Genomic DNA, 19,076 nt, shown 5'->3' with positions numbered 1-19,076 from the left:
GGAGAGAGAAAGGAAGGAGGGAAGGAGGGAGAGCAGGTACAGAGAGAGACGAGAGGGAGGGAAAGGGAAGGAGAATGCAGGTAGGGAAGGAAGGAGAGAATGAGAGAATGAATTCTTTAGCTTTCCTTCTCCCTGATGGAAATTTATTTGCCAAAGTGAGTGCACCCAACGCAAGCTCTGCCGGACAATCGCCGGCCCTGAGGTGGTGGAGACGTCATTACCTCCTGGGATACCCCAAGCTCATGTGGCCACAGCTGCCCCCCTGGGAGTCTGCACCCTAAATCTCACACATACCAAGGATTCCCCCACCCCCCACATATGTTTCCTGAGAAAGAAGTCATAAAGAACTTCCAGGGCGAAGGGACCTTGGGCTGAGCAGAAAACCAAAGCACCATGGCTCCGGGGACTGTTTTCTTATAAACAGAACCAGAAAACCTCCAGCCCACCCCTAATAGCTCCCTGGGGCTCCCCTGCTTCTACTCCACCTCTCCTGGCACTGGAGGTTTCAGACAAGGGTAATGCTGCCTGCCGTCCCCAGCTCCAGGTGCATTACACACCTCCAAGGCCAGTTCTGACTTAGAACAACAACACGCCCAGTGGGCGGGGACAGGTGGGCCGCTGTACCCCGGGGAAGGTCTGGGCATGGAGGAAGAACTGCAGGTAAAGGTCAATGGCAGACACTGGAAGGTAAACTGAGGCCTTGCCAGCCTGAGGCAATGTGAAGCAGGTCCTGCCCAGGAGGTTCCTCTGTGCACCATTCCAACATAGCTGCCTCTAGAACCAGGGTCTGGGAAAAGGAACATTCTGGACCAGGCTCCTAAATGTGAGGCACACAGTGGAGGCCACAGCAAGGGGCCAGGGGCAGGCAGGAGAGGCTGGCATGGCCCGGGCAGCCTGGCAGGGCCTGGGCTGGGAGCCTGGCTGACAGGGAGCTGGGGGAGGGCTGCAGCCCGGCCAGTCCAGCTCTGGGCAATCCCAGGGCTTGCCCAGCAGAGGACCGGGAGCAGAGACAGGGCGGACTTCCTCCCCAAAACAGAGCAGCTGGCAGGATGGCCACAAGGGACAGAGAGTGTTCTCAGAGGACATACGGCAGCAAAGAATGAAGACAAGGCCTCCCAAACCACTTACTACTCCCTCCTGAGAGAGGGCACACACACACACACACAAACACACACACATACACATATACACACACGGGTGAGATGAAGACCATGCACAACCACACACACACACGTGAGGTATAGCCCATGCAGAACCACAATACACATACACGGGTGAGGTGCAGTCCATGCACAACCGCACACACACATACACACACATGCGAGTGAAGTATCTGGTGCCCTGAAGCCAAATAAGGACAAGTCCTCTTGAAGCATCTAAGGAGTGGCCCAGAAATGGGGAGTGGGAGGTTGGTGTTGGGTGGGTGCAGGGCTCCACTTTGATTGGCAACTGTCACAGGAAGGAGATGAGGGGGTGGGCGATGGTGCTGGGGGGCGGGGCTCCCATAGAAACTATGCTTTGATTGACAGCTGTCACAGGAATGAGCCCAGAGGGTCAGTGCTGGGCAGGGCAGGCTCCCTGCTGGCAGCAGCAGCTCTGCTTTGGTTAACAGCTGTCCCAGGAACTCTAGGCACAGCTTCTAGAAAAGTTCCATCCACGAGAAAGCCCCATGTGCCACCAGTGGCCATTGTCTGGTGGAACCTCCGCTTCCTTCAAGTAAAGTGCGGGCGCACAGGTGCTGCTGTCCCTGCCAGCGTCAATCCACAAGGAGTTTATAGAAAGACCTCTGGGCAGAAGCGACTCTGCATGTACTCTCCCGCTGCTGCTGCTGCTTGTTAAGTAAAGCCGCAGCTACGCAAGTTCTAGACAGACGTCTCCGACTGCAAGCGCAGAACAAACCTATGGGACTTGGGGTCCAGGAACTCCTCAGAGAGGACGGTGAAGGGCATCTCCTTCACGCTGACCACCAGGCTGAAGTCCAGGCACTTCAGGACGAACACCATCCCGTCACGCAGCCCGCTCGTCACCGCCTCCTCGCTGACCAGCCTCCACTGCGTCGCCAGCCAGCGGTCCCTGTCGTACTGCAACGTGGGGCCTGTGCTGAGGTATCGCTCTAGAAATGCCTAGAAGAAGAAGTGGCCTTAAGAGGAGGCACCTGCTCCCGGGCATCCTGCTGCCGGCCTCACAGCTGGAAGGATGCTCCCCAGTGCACCAGCGCTCACAGTGGGTCATCATGGAGGGCCGTGGCTGGCACACTCCCCGCTGCCCTATCTCCCAGGCGGGGGGCCCCCTGGGGCTGAGGACAGGGGGTGACTGGTATTGATACATGCCTGGGGCCCTTGCCCTGGACCACCCCACTCAAAGGACTTGGGTCCCCCTGGACTTTCTTCCACTAAGTCAATGGGGAACTTCTGGGGGGCAGGGCAGGCCTAGGCCCAGGCCCAGGGGTCACTCGCAGTAAAGGCCAGCTGAGTTCATAGATGTGAGTTCACACAGTGCAGCCTGGGTCATTTCCTGTCTCTGTGGGTGGACAGCGCTCGTAGCACCCAGGGCTGGGGCAAGGGTGGAGGGGCGGCTTCCAGACTTATGCCCCACATGGCGTAGGTCGGCACAAGCAATGGTTTCTTAATTACTGTATTCGTGCACATGTTGGTCCTGGGGCTGGAGTAAAGGGCCTTGGGTTCTCACTTAGCCTTTTCTGCGCAAGGCTGGTGCTCTACCACTTGAGCTACAGCTCTACTTCTAGAGCCTTCCTGACTGCCTGGGTTGGCTTCAAACCTTGAAACATAGAGGTCAGCCTCCTGAGACTCCTGAGTGAGCAACCAGCTCTGGGGTGGAGTGATGGTTGTTTCCTGTTGGACTGATTCACTCCTGGCTAAGCCAGGAGATGGCCAGATCAGCACCCACCCTGCCTGCCCTGCGCTCCAGCTTGTCCAGCCTCCCCCGCACCTTCCCAGCCAGCCCCAGGTGAAGGTCAGGGCTCTTTCTCCTTGGGGTGGCTGCCAGGCCTGGGCTGGCTCTGGAGGCCCCGCATGTCTGGGGCCAGCAGGTGGCGCTGTGGGCGCAGGAGGGTGGTCCCTGTCCAGGTTATCCTTCCTGCCCAACCCAATGTAAAGGCTGTGCAAGCACACCTGGCACTGCACTGCTCAGCAAGCAGTGACAAGAGAAGCCTGCGTGTGGCCTTTCCCCTGCCTAGCTTCCTCCTGTGCTTGTAGTTCTGGATGTGGAGCCCACAGGAGTGCAGGAGTGGAGGAGCATGGGTCAGCTTCGCCATCAGCTCCCAAAGGCCAGGGATAAACACGGTCCCTATCGTAAATAGCATGTTACATGTATGTACACGTTACTTATGTGCACACGAGCACCAAGCCATGCTGCCCAGCATGTGTTACATGCAAAGTAACATTCTTCTCGATTTGCAAAGAGGGGACCCATACATGGCAATTTGTTCACAACACCAGACAATTCATTGAGAGTCTTATCTCCAATTAACCAGCAAAAAGCCACAAGTGGAGGCCAAGTTCCAACCTTGAGACAAACGCTAAGGATAGAGCCTGGGCCCTGAGTTCAAGCTCCAGCACTGGCACATATGCGCGCACAAACACGTGTGCACACACACGAGAATGGAATAATTTAGCTACTAGTCTGACTTCTAATCATCACTCTACAATAAGTACAGGTAGAATTCTTACCCCTGCTGGAATCTAGAGGCCTCTGAAAGGCCCAGTCACCAACAATCGCACTGTGGTGATATCTGCACGGCTATCACACGAAATGTGCAAGAGTCACTAACTCAAATCCTTTGGGGTTTTAGAGGAACAGCCTGTGACTTTATCACTCCCATACCACTTTTGTACTCGTAAATCCCCAAATTTAAAAATGCTCTAAAACCCACAAGTTTTTTGAGTATTAACACAATGCCCCTAGTCTGATGTTTGCACACGTGGGTGAGGTATACATAAAGAGCTGGTGAGGTACGCATTTAGGCTTGGGTCTCCTTCCCGGGGCATCTCATTATACACGTGCAGGTGCCAGGCCTGAAATCCTCTCTGCTCTGAGCACGTGGGGGGCGAGGGGTACCCAGTATGGAAGGCAGGGCCCGCGCACCTTAGGGGTCATGCTGTGGGTGATGCAGAAGGCCAGGTGCTGCAGGATGCCCTCCATGCTGTGGTAGTGCTGCTGGCGCGTGGTGCGCAGGTACTTCTGTAGGGCCCTTGCCATGGACGGGAAGATGGCCTGTGCCGCCTCCCTGGGGTCCATCACCTCCCCAGGGGCCTTCTGCTGCTCCTCCGCCTGCAGACGTTGGATGTGGATGAAGGCCTCTTCCACGGCCACCACCAGCCTGCAGGGACCAACACGCGTCAGGGAGACACCCGCAGCAGGGCCTGGCTTGAGAGCAGGCCTGCGGGACGCAGGGGCCACCCGCCCCTCCTGCTGCGGGCCTGGGGCCACCACCCTCTCCCAGCCCCGCCACACCACTCCCAGCCCCGCCACACTGCTCCCAGCCCCAGCTGCCAACCAAGGGCTGGGAAAGGGGGGAGAAAAACAGAAGAGCAGGACAAGATGCAAGAAGAGCCGGTGCCTGTGGCTCATGCCTGTAATCCCAGCTACTCAGGAGGCTGAGATCTGAGGACTTTCTTTCTTTTCTTTTTTTTTTTTTTACTTCTTCTTTTGTTCAAGGCACTCTACCACGTGAGCCACAGTGCCACTTCCGGCTTTTTCTGTTTATGTGGTACTGAGGAATTGAACCCAGGGCTTCCCACACGCAAGGTGAGCACTCTACCACTTAGCCCAGGGCTGTATTTCAAAGCAAATCCTGCCAGTAAAGGTCATGAGATTCTTATCTCCAGTTAGTCACCAAAATACTAGAAATGGCTTAAAGTGGTAGAGTCCCAGCCTTGAGAGCACCAGTGCCAAGTTCAGGCACAAAAGAGAAAGAAGAGGAAGAGCCGTGCCTTGCTCTCCGCTTCTTCACCCGCCGTTCGTGCTCCGCCTCTTCGTAATACAGCTGGTTGTGGCTGGAGTCCCTGCGCCTTGCGGCTGCAGCAATCATAGCCCGGGACTGGCCCGTGGTGTTGTTTGCAGGGCCTGTTGGGAAAGGAGAGCGGAGGAGACAGCTTTAATGCCCATGCTGGAGACAAAGCCACAGACACCAGCGCCCGAGTCTCCCGGGTCCAACAGGTAGCATCCCAGGAGGCCCAGCACCATAGTCCACGTCCCCAGGGCAGTCCCCCGAGCCCCAGCCCCGCGGGAGGGGAGGGACAAAGACCCGGATGGGGAAAGCACACAGGACAAGGAACAAGGCCCAGGGACAAGAGAGCCACCAACCATCCCCTGCAGAAACCTCGGGTTCAGCCATGGGGCAGCTGTGCCATCACAGTTCAGGACACAATGAGGGAGACGTGAGGACCAAGACAATTGGAGGAACGAGAGGGTCACCTGGACGTCACCGGCTACGATTAGCAGGGAAGCCCCAATACCCAAGGACACGCAAAATGGCCCACTTACTGATCTTATTGTTTCATGCCAGTACTGGGGCTTGAGCTCATAGCCCCATGTTCTCACTTGGCTTTTCTGCTCAAGGCTGGTGCTCTATCACTTGAGTCACAGCACCACTTCCAGCCTTTTGCTGGCCAATTGGAGATAAGAGTCTCATGGACTTTCCTGCATAGGCTGACTTTGAACCAGAATCCTCCAGATCTCAGACTCCTGAGTAGCCAGGATTACAGGTGTGAGCCCCAGCTCTCATTTCTTACAAAATGTAAAACCTGCATCTCATCCCTAACCGCTGGCCACTTCCACACACCAGGAAGGCCCGGCAGGGCGTCAGGCTTCCCTGTGGGCAGCTATCTGTCTGGTGACTTGGTCTCTCCGGTGGAAATCTGCTAAGTTGTCAGATTCCTTCAGGACTCACATCTGATCTAGAAAACACAATATCTAGCAGCCAGGGAGGGCCCGGTCACCAGCCCTGCCTGTGTGAGTGGTCAGTGCCATCCTGGTAAGTCTGCAGCACTCCTGTCCTGAGCCGAGGCGCCCAGCATGAAATGATACCGTGTCTTGTGTCTCTATCTTCATCACCTGACACCTTGAAACCAAGTGTGGGCCTGCAGCCTCCTTCCCCTGTCACCTCTTGCTGGGACTGAGAGATGGCATGCCAGACACCAGAGCTACCGAGATTTCTAGGCTTGATGGCGCTGACAGCTCTCGGTGCCTTTAGGTATTTATTATCTCTGTTTTAAAAAGCAGCCCTTTCCTATTAGTGTGTGTGTGTGTACACACAAGCAACTACTGGGGCTGGAATTCAAGGCCTTGCAATCTCCCTTGGCTTTCTCATTGAAAGCTGGTACTCTATCACTTGAGCCATGCTGCTACATCAGCTTTTTGGTAGTTAATTGAAGAATCTCATGAATTTTCTTGCCTGCATTGGTTTTGAACCTCAGATCTCAGATCTCAGCCTCCTGAGAAATTTAGGATTACAGGCGTGATCCACCAGAGCCCAGCTCCTAGTAGCTTTTATAGCAGGGGAGCCCAGCAGGAATCAGAAGCTATGCTACAATTATTGTTCTCCATCAGAAAATCCCCATAAAGGCACAGTGTCAATCAATAGTCCTGGGAAAATAGGTTTGCTTCTTTGGGGAAAAAAGGCTCTGAGCTAAGAATGATCCATGGGGCCGGCTCCCTCACGTACCGTCCACGTCGTAGACTTTCAGGCCCGCCATGTGCTTCACTGCTCGGAACTTGGAGCCTGTTAAGAGGTTTGGGTTATAGATGGAGAAATCTTTGTAGTAATTTTCCAGCACCACCAGAGCCGCTCGCTGGATGCTGAGAAAAGAGGGGAAAATTAATGCAGAGTGTCTCCATGGAATCTGCAGATTTGGAGGGGGGGACTCTTGAGGTGCAGGTACACACACACACACACACACACACACACACACACACACACAGAGTCTGCTGGATGATTCCACACATCTATCTCCAGGGTGAGAATGTGGCTCATGCCTACAATCCCTGTAATCCTAGCTTCTCCGAAGGCTGAGATCTAAGGATCATCTTTCAAAGCCAGCCCACGCAGGAAAGTCTGTCAGACTCTTATCTCCAGTTAACCAACAAAAAAGCCAGAGGTGAAGGTGTGGCTCAAGTAGTAGAGAGCACCAGCCTTGAGTTTGTGCCCAGGTCTTGAGTTCAAGCCCCAGTACTGGCTTGAACACACACATGCTTGTGTGCACACATGCACACATGCCATGGATTCCACAGCTGCTCACAGAGAGCTGGGACTGGAGTGTGGACCGACCGACTGCGTCCCACATCTCAGGCCCTTCCCCATGGCACGTGGTCTGTGCAGCACTAGCCCTCCAAGCAGCTGGCTGGCCACTGTGAGCTAGGCACCACGGCAGTACTTCCTGTTGACCTGCAGGCTCTGCGGGGAGGAGGGGCTGATGGGTGAAACCCAGCAGCAGCTGGTGGGCCCCCATGACTCACGGGAGGATGACACACCACGCACCCAGCTCTCCAAGGTTCTGGGGTCTCCACACCCAGCCCTGCAGCCTGGGTTGCCGGCTGGAGACAGTGTGCCCCTCTGCACGCTCCCCTGGCACTGGCTGAGAGTCTACCAAGTCCACAGGTGCGGGAGTAGCCAGGCTGCTATCTGCCTTCACAGGGCAGGCAAGCAGTGCTTGCTAGCGCTACCCAGTCATGACTTCATTATCTCACCCAGGTTATGCACGGGTGTAGGGTATCGCCAGGGAAGGATAAACTGGCAGATGGGAGGCCTGGAGATCCAATTCCAGAGCTCCAAGGGGGCCCGAGAGGCCTTAGCAACCGGGAAGTCTCTCACAGGGCTGGCCGGCACCCATGGCCCTGCTCTGTGCTCTCAACTATCCCTGGACTAATAAGCTTAGGACAATGATGTGTAGTCCTGGGAAGCACTGTCTTTAGCGACACAAGAAAAGTGGAATTGGAGGCGTGGCTCAAGTAGTAGAGTACCAGCTATGAGTAGAAAAAGCGGAGACGAGTGCAAGGCCCCAAGTTCCGGCCCTCAGTATGGACAGAGGAGACAAGAAAACCCACAGGAGAATGCCTGAGACAGCGCTCTGTCCACAGGGGAGGTCTCTGCGTGGGATCTGCCTCTCGATCACAGGAACAAAGCGACACAAGCTGCCACAGGGGACTGCCCACCTGTGCATTCTGCCACAGGCCGGCAGGCTGTGTGTGAGCTCACTAGCACCGAGGCCCTGTGCCACAGCCCCGCACCAGCCATGGGGGACTGCGGTCCATCGCTACCCCTGCATGGTCAGGGCACTGAGCCACCACAGCAAGACACAAGGTAGCTCCCAGCACCTGAGGGGGTGGCTCAGGACCAGCCAGATTCAGATGGAGAGCCCCTGGCCCCCCTCCCTGCCTCCCCCCTCACTTTCCCTCTCCCTCCCTTCCTCCCCCTCGCTACCTCCCCACCACCCTCTACCTCTCATCCCCCCTCCTCCTCTCTCCTCCCAGCCTCTTCTCCCATCTCCACCTCACCCCCCTCCCCACCCCTTGCCTCCCCACCCCATCCCCATCCTTCACCTCCCCTCCCCCTCCCTTCCTCCCCTCCATCCCCTACCTCCCCTGCCCACCTCCCCCCATCCCCTACCTCCCATCCCCCCTTCTCCTCTCCCCTCCCTGCCTTCCCTCCCTACCTCCCCTTCCCCCACCTCCTCCCCCCACCTCCCCTCCCATCTCCTTCCCCCCTGCCTACCTCCCCACCCTGCCTCCCCTTCCTTAGCAGCAGCACTCCTGGCCTTGGCATGGTGACAGGTCCGGGGGTCTAAGAGCGGGGACCCTGCCATGGGCAGGCCAGGCTAGACAAGGAGCAGACCAGAGTGGAGCCATGGCTCAGAGGACAGGAGGGAAGGTATCAGGTCATTGCTCCCCGTGCCTGAGCACACACAGAGGTCACCGTACCCCACTAACTGTGGTGAGAGTGGGAAGTGGGGGAGCCCCAGGATGATGGGGGACTGCACCCATTCCCACCCTGGCATCTCACTCCATGAGAGTGTGTCTGTGGGTGGGCGCCAGCCACTGGGGCTGCGGCCAGGGCAGCTGGACAAACATAGGCCCTCCTGTCCAGGCACCTGGGCTCTCGTTACAGCCACTTCTAAGAGGCACACAGCACCAAACCACAAACGGCAGCTCTGGGCCCACCTCGGGAGTCCTGCACAGCGGGGCAGTCGGCAAAACCCGCTTGCCTGCTCCTGCAGTTGCTCGCCTTCTGTGGGTCTGGCAAAGCCTCCTTACCGGAAAGCAGCTCCTCAAGAGAAAAAACACCCTTCCTTCTAAAATTAAGTATAAACGAAACCACATTTGTAATAAACACGAACCCTGAATGGTCATTTTAAAACACTCGCCAGGGCCCCAGCCAATGGCTCAGGTATGCCCAGTGTGGGGCGGGCCCAGCCCAGGCTGACCAGGGTACCACGCCCCCCAGACCCACGGAAGACAGGATCAGTGGTGAAAGGGTAACCTCCCTCCACCCTCCCTGCTTCACTTTTAACCACAAATCTGGGGTGCAACCAGGAGAGGCAGGGCCCTCCCTCACAGTTGCTCTGCTCGAGCCCCACTGTGCTCCCTGAGCCCGTGGTTTCCCAGCCTGAGTGAAAGGTCATCACGGCTTGGCCTCTTCCTGTCCCTGCATGGGGTCTCATCACACAAGGCGCAAGGCAGAAATCTCTATTTTTGTTTGGATGCCTGGAATCCATGGATCCACTGATCCCCTGGTAAGGGTTCTCGTGTTTCCAATGGCCTTCTATGACCTCATGCGGTATACATGCATGCGTGTACATGGGAGCACACACTCGTGTGCGATGATGGCAAGCTCTCTGGAATCTCCTAGGTAAGGACATCAATTCTATCTGCTTAGGAGCTTACCTTACCCTAGACTGCTTGCTCTGCCGTCCCAGGACTTCAACCCACCAACGTGGCAGCAGGATCACACTTAGTGTAGAACAGTTCCTTTCTACTAGTAATGCACAGGCACAAGCTTCTGCAGCTTGAAAAGTAACCATTCTGAGAATCACTCTGTGTGTGTGTGTGTGTGTGTGAGTGTGTGTTGGTCCTGGGGGCTTCAACTCAGGACCTGGGCCTAGTCCTTGAGCTTTTGTGTTCAAAGCTAGTGCTCTACTCCTTGAGCCATAGCTCTACTTCTGAGTTTTTGGTAGTAAATTGGAGATAAGTTTATCAAGAACTTTCCTGCCCAAGCTAGCTTTAAACCTCAATTCTCAGATCTCAGAGTAGCTGGGATTACAGGCCTGAGCACTGGTGCTCAGCTCCAAGAATAATTTCTTTTTTTATTTTTTTGCCAGTCCTGGGTCTTGGACTCAGGGCCTGAGCACTGTCCCTGGCTTCTTTTTGCTCAAGGCTAGCACTCTGCCACTTGAGCCACAGCACCACTTCTGGCCATTTTCTGTATATGTGGTGCTGGGGAATCAAACCCAGGGCTTCAAGTATACGAGGCAAGCGCTCTTGCCACTAGGCCATATCCCCAGCCCTCCAAGAATCATTTCTAAAGCATAGGATTAGTCCTGGACCTTTGGCAAGAGCTCCATGTTCAATGCTACCTTAGGTATTTAGTCTCAATGGTGGAGCACACAAACTCATAGGAGGCTGCCAGGCCGGCCCCCAGCCAGCCACAGGCCCCTGCTCCTCGCTCGTGACAACCCCCAGCTGCCATTCAATGTAGTAACAACTAAGATGCTGGACAGAGGGAGAGAGAACACTTGAGTCACAGAGGAGGAGGTGAAGCTCGGCCACCACATGAATGCAGTCACACAGGGAACAGGCAAGACCTACAGAAGAACCACCCAACCCAGCCAGCACAGAGAATCGTGAGAAGCTGGAAGGGCAGTGAGGACAGGATGAGAAGGTCTGAAATCTACTGCTGTGGCCCTAAAACCAGGCTGTGCCACAACCACTGGGCATTCCTTCTGCCCACTTTGGCTCTGAGCCAAGAGTCCAGTGGGCATGACCACACACAGCAATAGCTGGTGCCCAGCCTGGCTGGTGAGCCCAGAGCATGGTTAGCATGGAGCACAGTGAGCCTGGAGCACAGTAAGCACGGAGCACAGTAAGTATAGAGCACGACGAGCCCCTAGCACAGTAAGGACAGAACATGGTGAGCATGGAGCACAGTGAGCCCAGAGCACAGTGAGCCCGGAGCATGGTAAGCATAGAGCATGGTGAGCCCGGAGCACGGCAAGCATGGAGCACTGTGAGCATGGAGCATGATGAACCCAGAGCACAGTGAGCCTGGAGCATGGTAAGCACAGAGCACGGTGAGCCCAGAGCATGGTGAGTATGGCGCACTGTGAGCTCGGAGCATGGTGAGCATGGAGCACAGTGAGCCCGGAGCACGGCGAGCATGGAGCACGGTGAGCCCAGAGCACAGTGAGCATGGAGCACTGTGAGCCCAGAGCACGGTGAGCCCGGAACATGGTGAGCCCGGAGCACGGTGAGCCCAGAGCACAGTGAGCATGGAGCACTGTGAGCCCAGAGCACGGTGAGCCCGGAACATGGTGAGCCCAGAGCACGGTGAGCCCGGAGCATGGTAAGCATAGAGCATGGTGAGCCCGGAGCACGGCAAGCATGGAGCACTGTGAGCATGGAGCATGATGAACCCAGAGCACAGTGAGCCTGGAGCATGGTTAAGCACAGAGCACGGTGAGCCCAGAGCATGGTGAGCATGGAGCACGGTGAGCCCGGAGCACGGCGAGCATGGAGCACGGCGAGCCCGGAGCACGGCGAGCATGGAGCATGGTGAGCCCAGAGCACAGTGAGCATGGAGCACTGTGAGCCCAGAGCACGGTGAGCCCGGAACATGGTGAGCCCGGAGCATGGTGAACATGGAGCACTGTGAGCCCAGAGCACGGTGAGCATGGAGCAGGGTAAGCATGGAGCACGTTGAGCCCAAAGCACAGTGAGCATGGAGCACAGTAAGCATGGAGCACAGTGATCCCAGAGCACAGTGAGCCCGGAGCACAGTAAGCACAGCAAGTGGTAAGCACTCAAACCATGTTGTCAAGCTTACACATGTGTTCACTTTACTGGAGGGCAGCGGTGGGTGGTTAAGATTGTTCTGGAACTAGTCTGCCAGGGCTCAAAGCCTGGCTCCAACAGTTACAAACAGGGCCACACCATGTGGACCTTTACAGTGCACTTCACACAGGAAGCCTCCATTTCCTCAGTACCCACAGGATGCTGGAAAGACCCAGACGCTGAGAAGGTGTTGCACACGCAGTACAACTGTTCAGCAAGGCACGGATGGCTTATGTCCACAATGCTAGCTACTCGGGAGGCTGAGACTGCAGGATCAATGTTGAAAGCCAGCCTGAGCAGGGAAGATTATGAGACCCTAATCTCCAGTGAATCACCCAAAGGCCAGAAGTGGAGGCATGGCTTAAGTGGAAGAATGCTAGCCTTGAGGGAAAATGCTGCGGGACAGCCCCCAGGAGACCCTTCCCCACCCCACCACTGGTCTTTGGAGAGACTGTGGAAAAATTAGCACACAACCGTGAAAGTGGGGCCCGTGGGGAGGCCAGGGCCTGCAGGTGTTCAAAGGCCCTGCCCCCAGTGCCCTGAGGGGGCCCTGAACATGGGGTTTGCTTGGGTCCTCATCTGGAGACCCTATCACCCCAGCTGCTCTGATGTGAGAGCCCTGTGACTCCCGGACCCTGGCAGGTGCGTCTTAATATATTATTTCCCATGCCTCACTCCAGCAGCAACGACCTTTCACATTTCCGCAAGCTTTCCAATAAGCCCCAGACGCAATTCCAGCCACCAAGCGGGGCTCAGCAAGTGCCTTTTATGAGAGCTACCGAGAATCCTGCTTTCCCTGAGACCAGAGAGAGAGGGCATGCCTTTCTTAACTCAAAATAGCTCAGTTCAGTCAATAAAACCACCTTGGATGCAGGAACAAGAGAGCTCCCCACCGCTAGGCGCCTAAGTCCAATGGTCACGATCACTGTGGAGAAGGAGTGGCCTGTGACCAACCACGGGTCTGGGGCCCACTGCCCTGCTGCTCCATGCCCCTCCCCCCACATCGCTGCTGCCCTGCTGCTCCATGCTCTCCCCCCAATCGCTGCTGCCCTGCTACTCCATGCTCCCCCCCACACCCACTGCCACTCTGCTGCTCCATATCCCCCCTCCCTTCTCCCTCAGTGTCTGCACTTCACAAAAGGGCTTGGAAGTTCGATTTCTGGCCCAGCCACTGCTGGGCCTGGGCCAAATTTATCCCAAAGGCCAGCAGGTAACCAGGCCGGGGCGGTGCCGGGGGCAGTGCCTGGCTGATCACTGGGCATCCAGCCCTGACGGATGGCTGTATTTCTGTTATTTTATCTTATTTTATTTTTCATGGTGCCAGTACTGGGGCTTCCACTCAGGGCCTAGGCACCCTCTCTGGCAGTCCACCACTTGAGCCACACCTCCATTTCTGGGTTTTGGGGGGTTAACTGGAGCTAAGAATCTCATGGGCTTTCCTGCCCAGGCTAGAAACGCAAAACCCAGATCTCGGCATCCTGAGGAGCTGGGATTCCAGGCATGAGCCGTCGGTGCCTGGCTATGCATATTATTTCTGCACCACATTTGGAGAATGCTGGTGAGCTTGATGCAGGCTGTTCAGAGCGCCATGACAGGCGTGGATGCTCACACGCGCACGCACACACGCATACCTGTTCGTACGCATATGGGCATGTACCACACTCATGCACACCCATGCGTGCCCACACACATACGTACTCCTCCAGAAGCAGTGCTGGCCACCATGTGTGCTGGTGCCTGCAGTGGCGTTGGGGGGGGGGGGGAAGCGGGGACAGCCCCAGGGCGTGCTTACCTCAGGTGGCCCAGACTGTAGAAGCGGGCCTCGCCGTCGGAGGAGCGCAGCACCTGCAGGGTAAAGGCAGGCTGCAGCTGCCGCAGCTCCAGCAGGACAATGGCCAGGTAGTGGATGAAGAGCAGCGTGTCCAGGAGCGAGACCGCGTACTGCACGATGCCCTGGTAGCTGCGGTCCCGTGAGTCCAGGATGCGGACCCCATAGAAGAGCCAGTAGGAGACCACACACAGGAAGATGAGCACCAGGAGCAGGGCGCGGAAGACGAACAGTCGGGGCACGGCGGCCCGCGGCCGGCGGAAGAACAGTGCCCAGGTGCCCACGAGCAGGATAAGGAGCTTGAAGGCCATGGAGATGAAGAGCCCCTCGCAGATGGGGCCGCAGGGCTCCAGCTCAGCCCTCCATAGCAGGGGCGGCAGCAGGAGGAAGGCCACGGGCGTGAGGAAGACCAGCAGGCCCAGGAAGGCAGCCAGGGCCAGGCCCAGGTGGCGCCGGCAGTCCAGCCCCACACTGTCCTCCAGGTCCTTGCCGATCCGGGCAATGTCCTCTTGGGATAGGCTGTGCTCTGAGGTGCCCGTGATGGCGGTGGTGGTCTCACCCCAGTTATCATCCTGCAGGGAGGGAGGACAGTGAGAAGGGTCAGAGCAGGCCACCTGATCTTTCTGGAAAGACAGGCCAGGGAGGTTTTTGCTGGGATCCCAAGACGCATTCCACATTTGCCTCTACAAACACAGGAGGCAAAACTCAACCTCCGTGTCTCACTATCACCCCCTGCGGCAAACAACCCCACTGCTAGATGTGCTCAGGAGAGCACACATGTAGTACCAAGCCCCTAGTGACCCTCGCCACATGTGCCGTCACCTGACGGCTCCGTGCTGTGGGCGTGGAGGGCACTGCTACGTCCCCTCTACAGAGTGGAGGCACAGAAAGGCCTTGGGTTCCTGAACAGGGCCATGCTCACCCGCAGCCGGTGCCATTTCCCTACCACCACCACCCTGCCCTCGCCCCATCTTCGATTTCTCATCTAAGATTTCTCACGAAGCAAGCTAAGCAAACTCTGGACTCTATTAATCATCAGAACAGCTCAAAATTCCATTCTAAAAAGCTACATTTTCAAGACAAACTAAACACCAAGGGTATAGAAATAATATGCCTTTCCTCTCATGATTTTTTTCCCCTTTGGTGCTGGTACTGGGGCTTGAACTCAGGGCTTGGGTACTATCCCTTAGATTTTTTTTAAAATTTTTTTATTTTTGGCCAGTCTGGGCCTTGGACTCAGGGCCTGAGCACTGTCCCTGGCTTCCTTTTTGCTCAAGGCCAGTACTCTGCCACTTGAGCCACAGTACCACTTCTGGCCATTTTCTGTATATGTGATGCTGGGGAATCGAACCCAGGGCCTCATGTATATGAAGCAGGCACTCTTGCCACTAGTCCATATCCTCAGCCCCTAGATTTTTGTTTTTAATTCAAGGCTGGCACGCTACCACTTTGAGCCACCTCTACTTGCAGCTTTTGGCTTATCAACTGGAGAGAAGATTCTCATAGAATTTGCTGCGAAGGCGGGCTTCAAACCCTGATCCTCGGACCTCAGCCTCCTCGGTGGTTGGGATTATAGGTATAAGCACCGATGCCTAGCCTCTCTTGCTTTTTGAACTTTTGGGTAGTTGGAACAATGAAGTGTATTCATTAAACAAGATCCAGTTGCTAAGATTTCAAACAGTTTTGCTGTTTCCATGTGAACTGTGACTCCCCAAGCACAGCAGAGCGTGGAGACACTGCAAAGTCACATGGGTCCAAAGAAGGTTTGGACCTCAGAGACTTGTATACTAGAATTAACTCAGAAGAAAAGAGTCAGACGCGGCTGCCAGATTGAGGAAAAGGCATCAACTTTGGAAAATTGAGTTCCACAGCTAAGTCAGCAAGACAAGCCTCTCATAACTGAGCAGCCTCAAATCTTGTAATTTTACCCACATGATCTATGGAAACGTAGGCTGTGGCAAAGGGACAGTGTGTGGAAAAGGTCTCAGCAGATAAACACACAGACCTTGGTCTTGAAAAAGAAATACCACATACCATAAGAGAAATTACTAGAGAGAGCCAGGTGTTGGTGGCTCACGCTATCATCCCAGATACTCAGGAAGCTGAGATCTGAAGATTGTGGTTCTAAGCCAGCCCAGGCAGGAAAGGCCGTGAGACTCTTATCTCCAATCAACCACCCAAAATTCAGAAGTGGAGGCATGGCTCAAGTGGTAGAGCATGAGCTTTGTGTAAAAGAGCTAAGTGAAAGTTGAAGCCCTGAGTTCAAGGGCCAGGACTGGGGTGCTTGTGCCTACCTCCCCCCTCCCCAACTGACCATAGCATTATTACATACAGTAGGCAGATCTCTCAGACAAGGCTGGCTGACGTCTAGGAGGAGAAGCCATCTCTGAAAAACCCTCCCGGCAGTTCACAGAAACTTAAATATACACGGATGGCCTAGAAATTCAGCTCCCAGCTTTCACCCCAGATTAACAGAAGCACATGGTCACGGAACACTTGTCCCAGGGCTTCCAGAACCGTTTCATTCACAGCAACCAACGTGAGAAAAGGCAAACCCACTGGGGTAAGTTCACTTCAAAATCACTCAGCAAAAATGTTTTAACGCAAACTACTGAAACCCACAGGAACACAGATAAAAGTCAAGGTCCTGCTGAATGGAGAAAGAGAAATCACAGGATTCTAATTACAAGTTCCGACAGACAGAGATGGAAGAGGCAGCATGCCAGTTGCCCTGCAGTACTGCAGAGGAGTGACAGATGAGCAAGAAGACCCCAAGAGAATGTTCTGGAGTTTAAGTTACATGGTGTGTTCATCTGTTAAAACTTCTTAAAGTGTATACTTGAGATCTGTTGTAGTTTCCATAAGTTTAGGTCATTTTTTAAAAGCAGAAAAGAACAATACATTAGTACATTAGCAAGAGCTGTAAATTCAATGATAAACAACTTGTTAATGTAAGCTGAGGTTACAAATGATAAAAACAATAGTTCATTTTTGTAAAATTATTTTGTAAAAATACTTATTTATAATATGCTTAGGAGAGAGACATTCCTGGACTCTGTTGGTATCGGCCTGGTAGACAAGTGCCTCTCTCTGTGCTGACCCCAATGCTGCTAGCTGATCATCCTCTCTCTCTGCCTCTCTCTCTTTGTACCAGTAATGGGCTTGAACTCAGGCCCTCTCCATCTCACTTGACTTTTGTTCAAGGCAAAAACTGTAGTTAAGAGTCTCATGGACTTTCCTGCCCAGGCTGGCTTCTTACTGAGACCCTCACATCTCAGCCTCCTGAGCAGCTAGTATTACAGGGGTGAGTCACCAATGCTAAGCGCCATCATTCTTTTTCCTGCCAAAGAACTTATCACTAAATCCACTGTCCATTTGAAGAAATTATACACACTTCTTGTTACAAAAATGTATGTGTAGAAAGCTCAAGCTTTCTGAAGGATGTAAACTGTAACCCAGTCCTCAGACTTTCAGTGAAGAAACTGGAAGCCTACAAAGGCCTGCCTTGGGTCACACGGTTACTGCAACACAGGCCCTCCAGGCCTCCTCCCTCATGCACTGTGGGCACCAATGCCAAAGCAGCCCGCGAGAACCAAATGTTGTAAATGAGGCCTTCCTGGAGAGGGACCAGCACCTCTGGACCCATTTATGAGAGGATGCGGCCTTAGGCACCCAAGGGTTAGTCCATTCCAGGGTCTGCCCCATCCATCCTCCATCCATCCATCCTCCATCATCTGCCCATCTACCTTCCAACCTCCATCCCTCCTCCGTCATCCACCCATTCAACCTCCATCATCCATCCATTAATTCTCCACCATCCATCCATCTTTCCTCCATCATCCACTTGTCCTTCATCACTCATTCTCTGTCATCCATCTGTCCATCCTTCATCTGTCCATCCATCCTCTATCATCCATCATCCGTCTGTCATCATCCATTTGCCCATCCTCCATCCATCTGTTCATCCATCTGTCCATCCTCCATCCATCCATCCTCCATCCATCAATCATCCATCTTTCTACCCATCACCCATCCACCCACCCACCCTTCCAGAGTCAGGACAAACAGTAAAATAACAGTACTGCAGACATCTGCTCATCTAGTGTTGGTTCCCAAGAGCACCTCCAGCATTCTGGGGCGCTGCGTTCAGTCTGTCTTTGTGGTTCTGTGTGTTGCAATGCACAATACCAGCTTATCTGTCTCTCTGTCTCTCCACACTGTACAGGCATGCTTTGTTCTGCGGGGCAAGGCTGGGCGTGTATGCCATTCAGGAGGTTCCTAGGATATGCAAACATGCCTCTCCATGAAGCTCAGATGTTTACTTAAAGAGAGGAAGCTGCCAGACAGTTGGGACCAGAGAAGAGTTTGCATAATACTTTTAGAAAATAAACTGCCAACACTTTGAAATCGAGTACTTACACCTAAAATCCTACTACCCAGTTTCTCTTCTTTTTTTTTTTTTAGTGTCAGTATTGGGGCTTGAACTCAGGGTTTGGGTGCTGTCTTTTAGCCTTTAGCTCAAAGCTGGTAGCTCTACCACCAGTGGAGCTAAGCTCCACTTTCAGCTTCTTCCTGTTTAGCTAGAGATAAGAGTCTCACAGACTTCCCTGCTCTGAAGCTGGATCCTCAGATCTCAGTTTCCTGAGTAGCTGGGATTGCAGGTGTGAAGTGCCATGCCTGGTTGACTTCCCCCTCCTTCCCAACACTTCCCAGGCCTTCTGGAAAGGGGCTTTCTTTCCTTCTCTAAGATTGTCCTTTTCAGATGGGGTCTCCAGAAAGATCAGGCAGTGACTCTCCCCTTCCCTGCCTTGCTCCTTTCAAATCACTCAAAGCAATCTTACTTCCAAGGAGATGGAGCTCCTGAAGGACAGACAGGCTGTCCTCAGACCAAGGAGACACCACAGGGGCACAGACAGCTAACTGATGTGCTTGGGAAATACAGACTAAAAAGAGGACCTACTGCAACAAGACGTAGGAAAGCATGTGTGAGAGGACGCCCGCCCGTGGCCATACCTGCACTTCCTCAGTCTGTGTCGTGGAGTCATTGGCCAGCAGGGGGTCTCCGGGGGGAGCTTGAATGGTGACAGATTTTTCTGACCCTCTGCCATCTTTATTCCTGGGTGATTTGTGTCTCTCTCTAGTTCTTTCTCTGGAAAAACAAACAAACACCTATGACATTATGCCA

The 19,076-nt window shown here is 54.4% G+C and overlaps 1 protein-coding gene across 1 annotated transcript in view; it reads right to left on the bottom strand.

The window, feature by feature from the left end:
• Positions 1-1,328: 1,328 nt before the first annotated feature.
• The window catches only part of Vangl1 (VANGL planar cell polarity protein 1), a 30,115-nt gene continuing 12,367 nt past the window's right edge, over positions 1,329-19,076 (bottom strand). The window contains exons 3-8 of the mRNA XM_048351844.1: positions 18,905-19,040; positions 13,856-14,463; positions 6,686-6,819; positions 4,953-5,085; positions 4,105-4,339; positions 1,329-2,123 (exon numbers count right to left, since the gene is read on the bottom strand). Coding sequence (XP_048207801.1) covers positions 1,863-2,123; positions 4,105-4,339; positions 4,953-5,085; positions 6,686-6,819; positions 13,856-14,463; positions 18,905-19,040 — 1,507 coding nt within the window. The 3' untranslated portion in view covers positions 1,329-1,862. The remainder of the gene's footprint in view (positions 2,124-4,104; positions 4,340-4,952; positions 5,086-6,685; positions 6,820-13,855; positions 14,464-18,904; positions 19,041-19,076) is intronic.

The sequence above is a fragment of the Perognathus longimembris genome, chromosome 7, assembly GCF_023159225.1.
Source record: "Perognathus longimembris pacificus isolate PPM17 chromosome 7, ASM2315922v1, whole genome shotgun sequence".
NCBI lineage: Eukaryota > Metazoa > Chordata > Mammalia > Rodentia > Heteromyidae > Perognathus > Perognathus longimembris.
The sequence above is the reverse complement of the archived record's forward strand: the minus strand, read 5'-3'. Positions and strand labels throughout refer to the sequence as shown.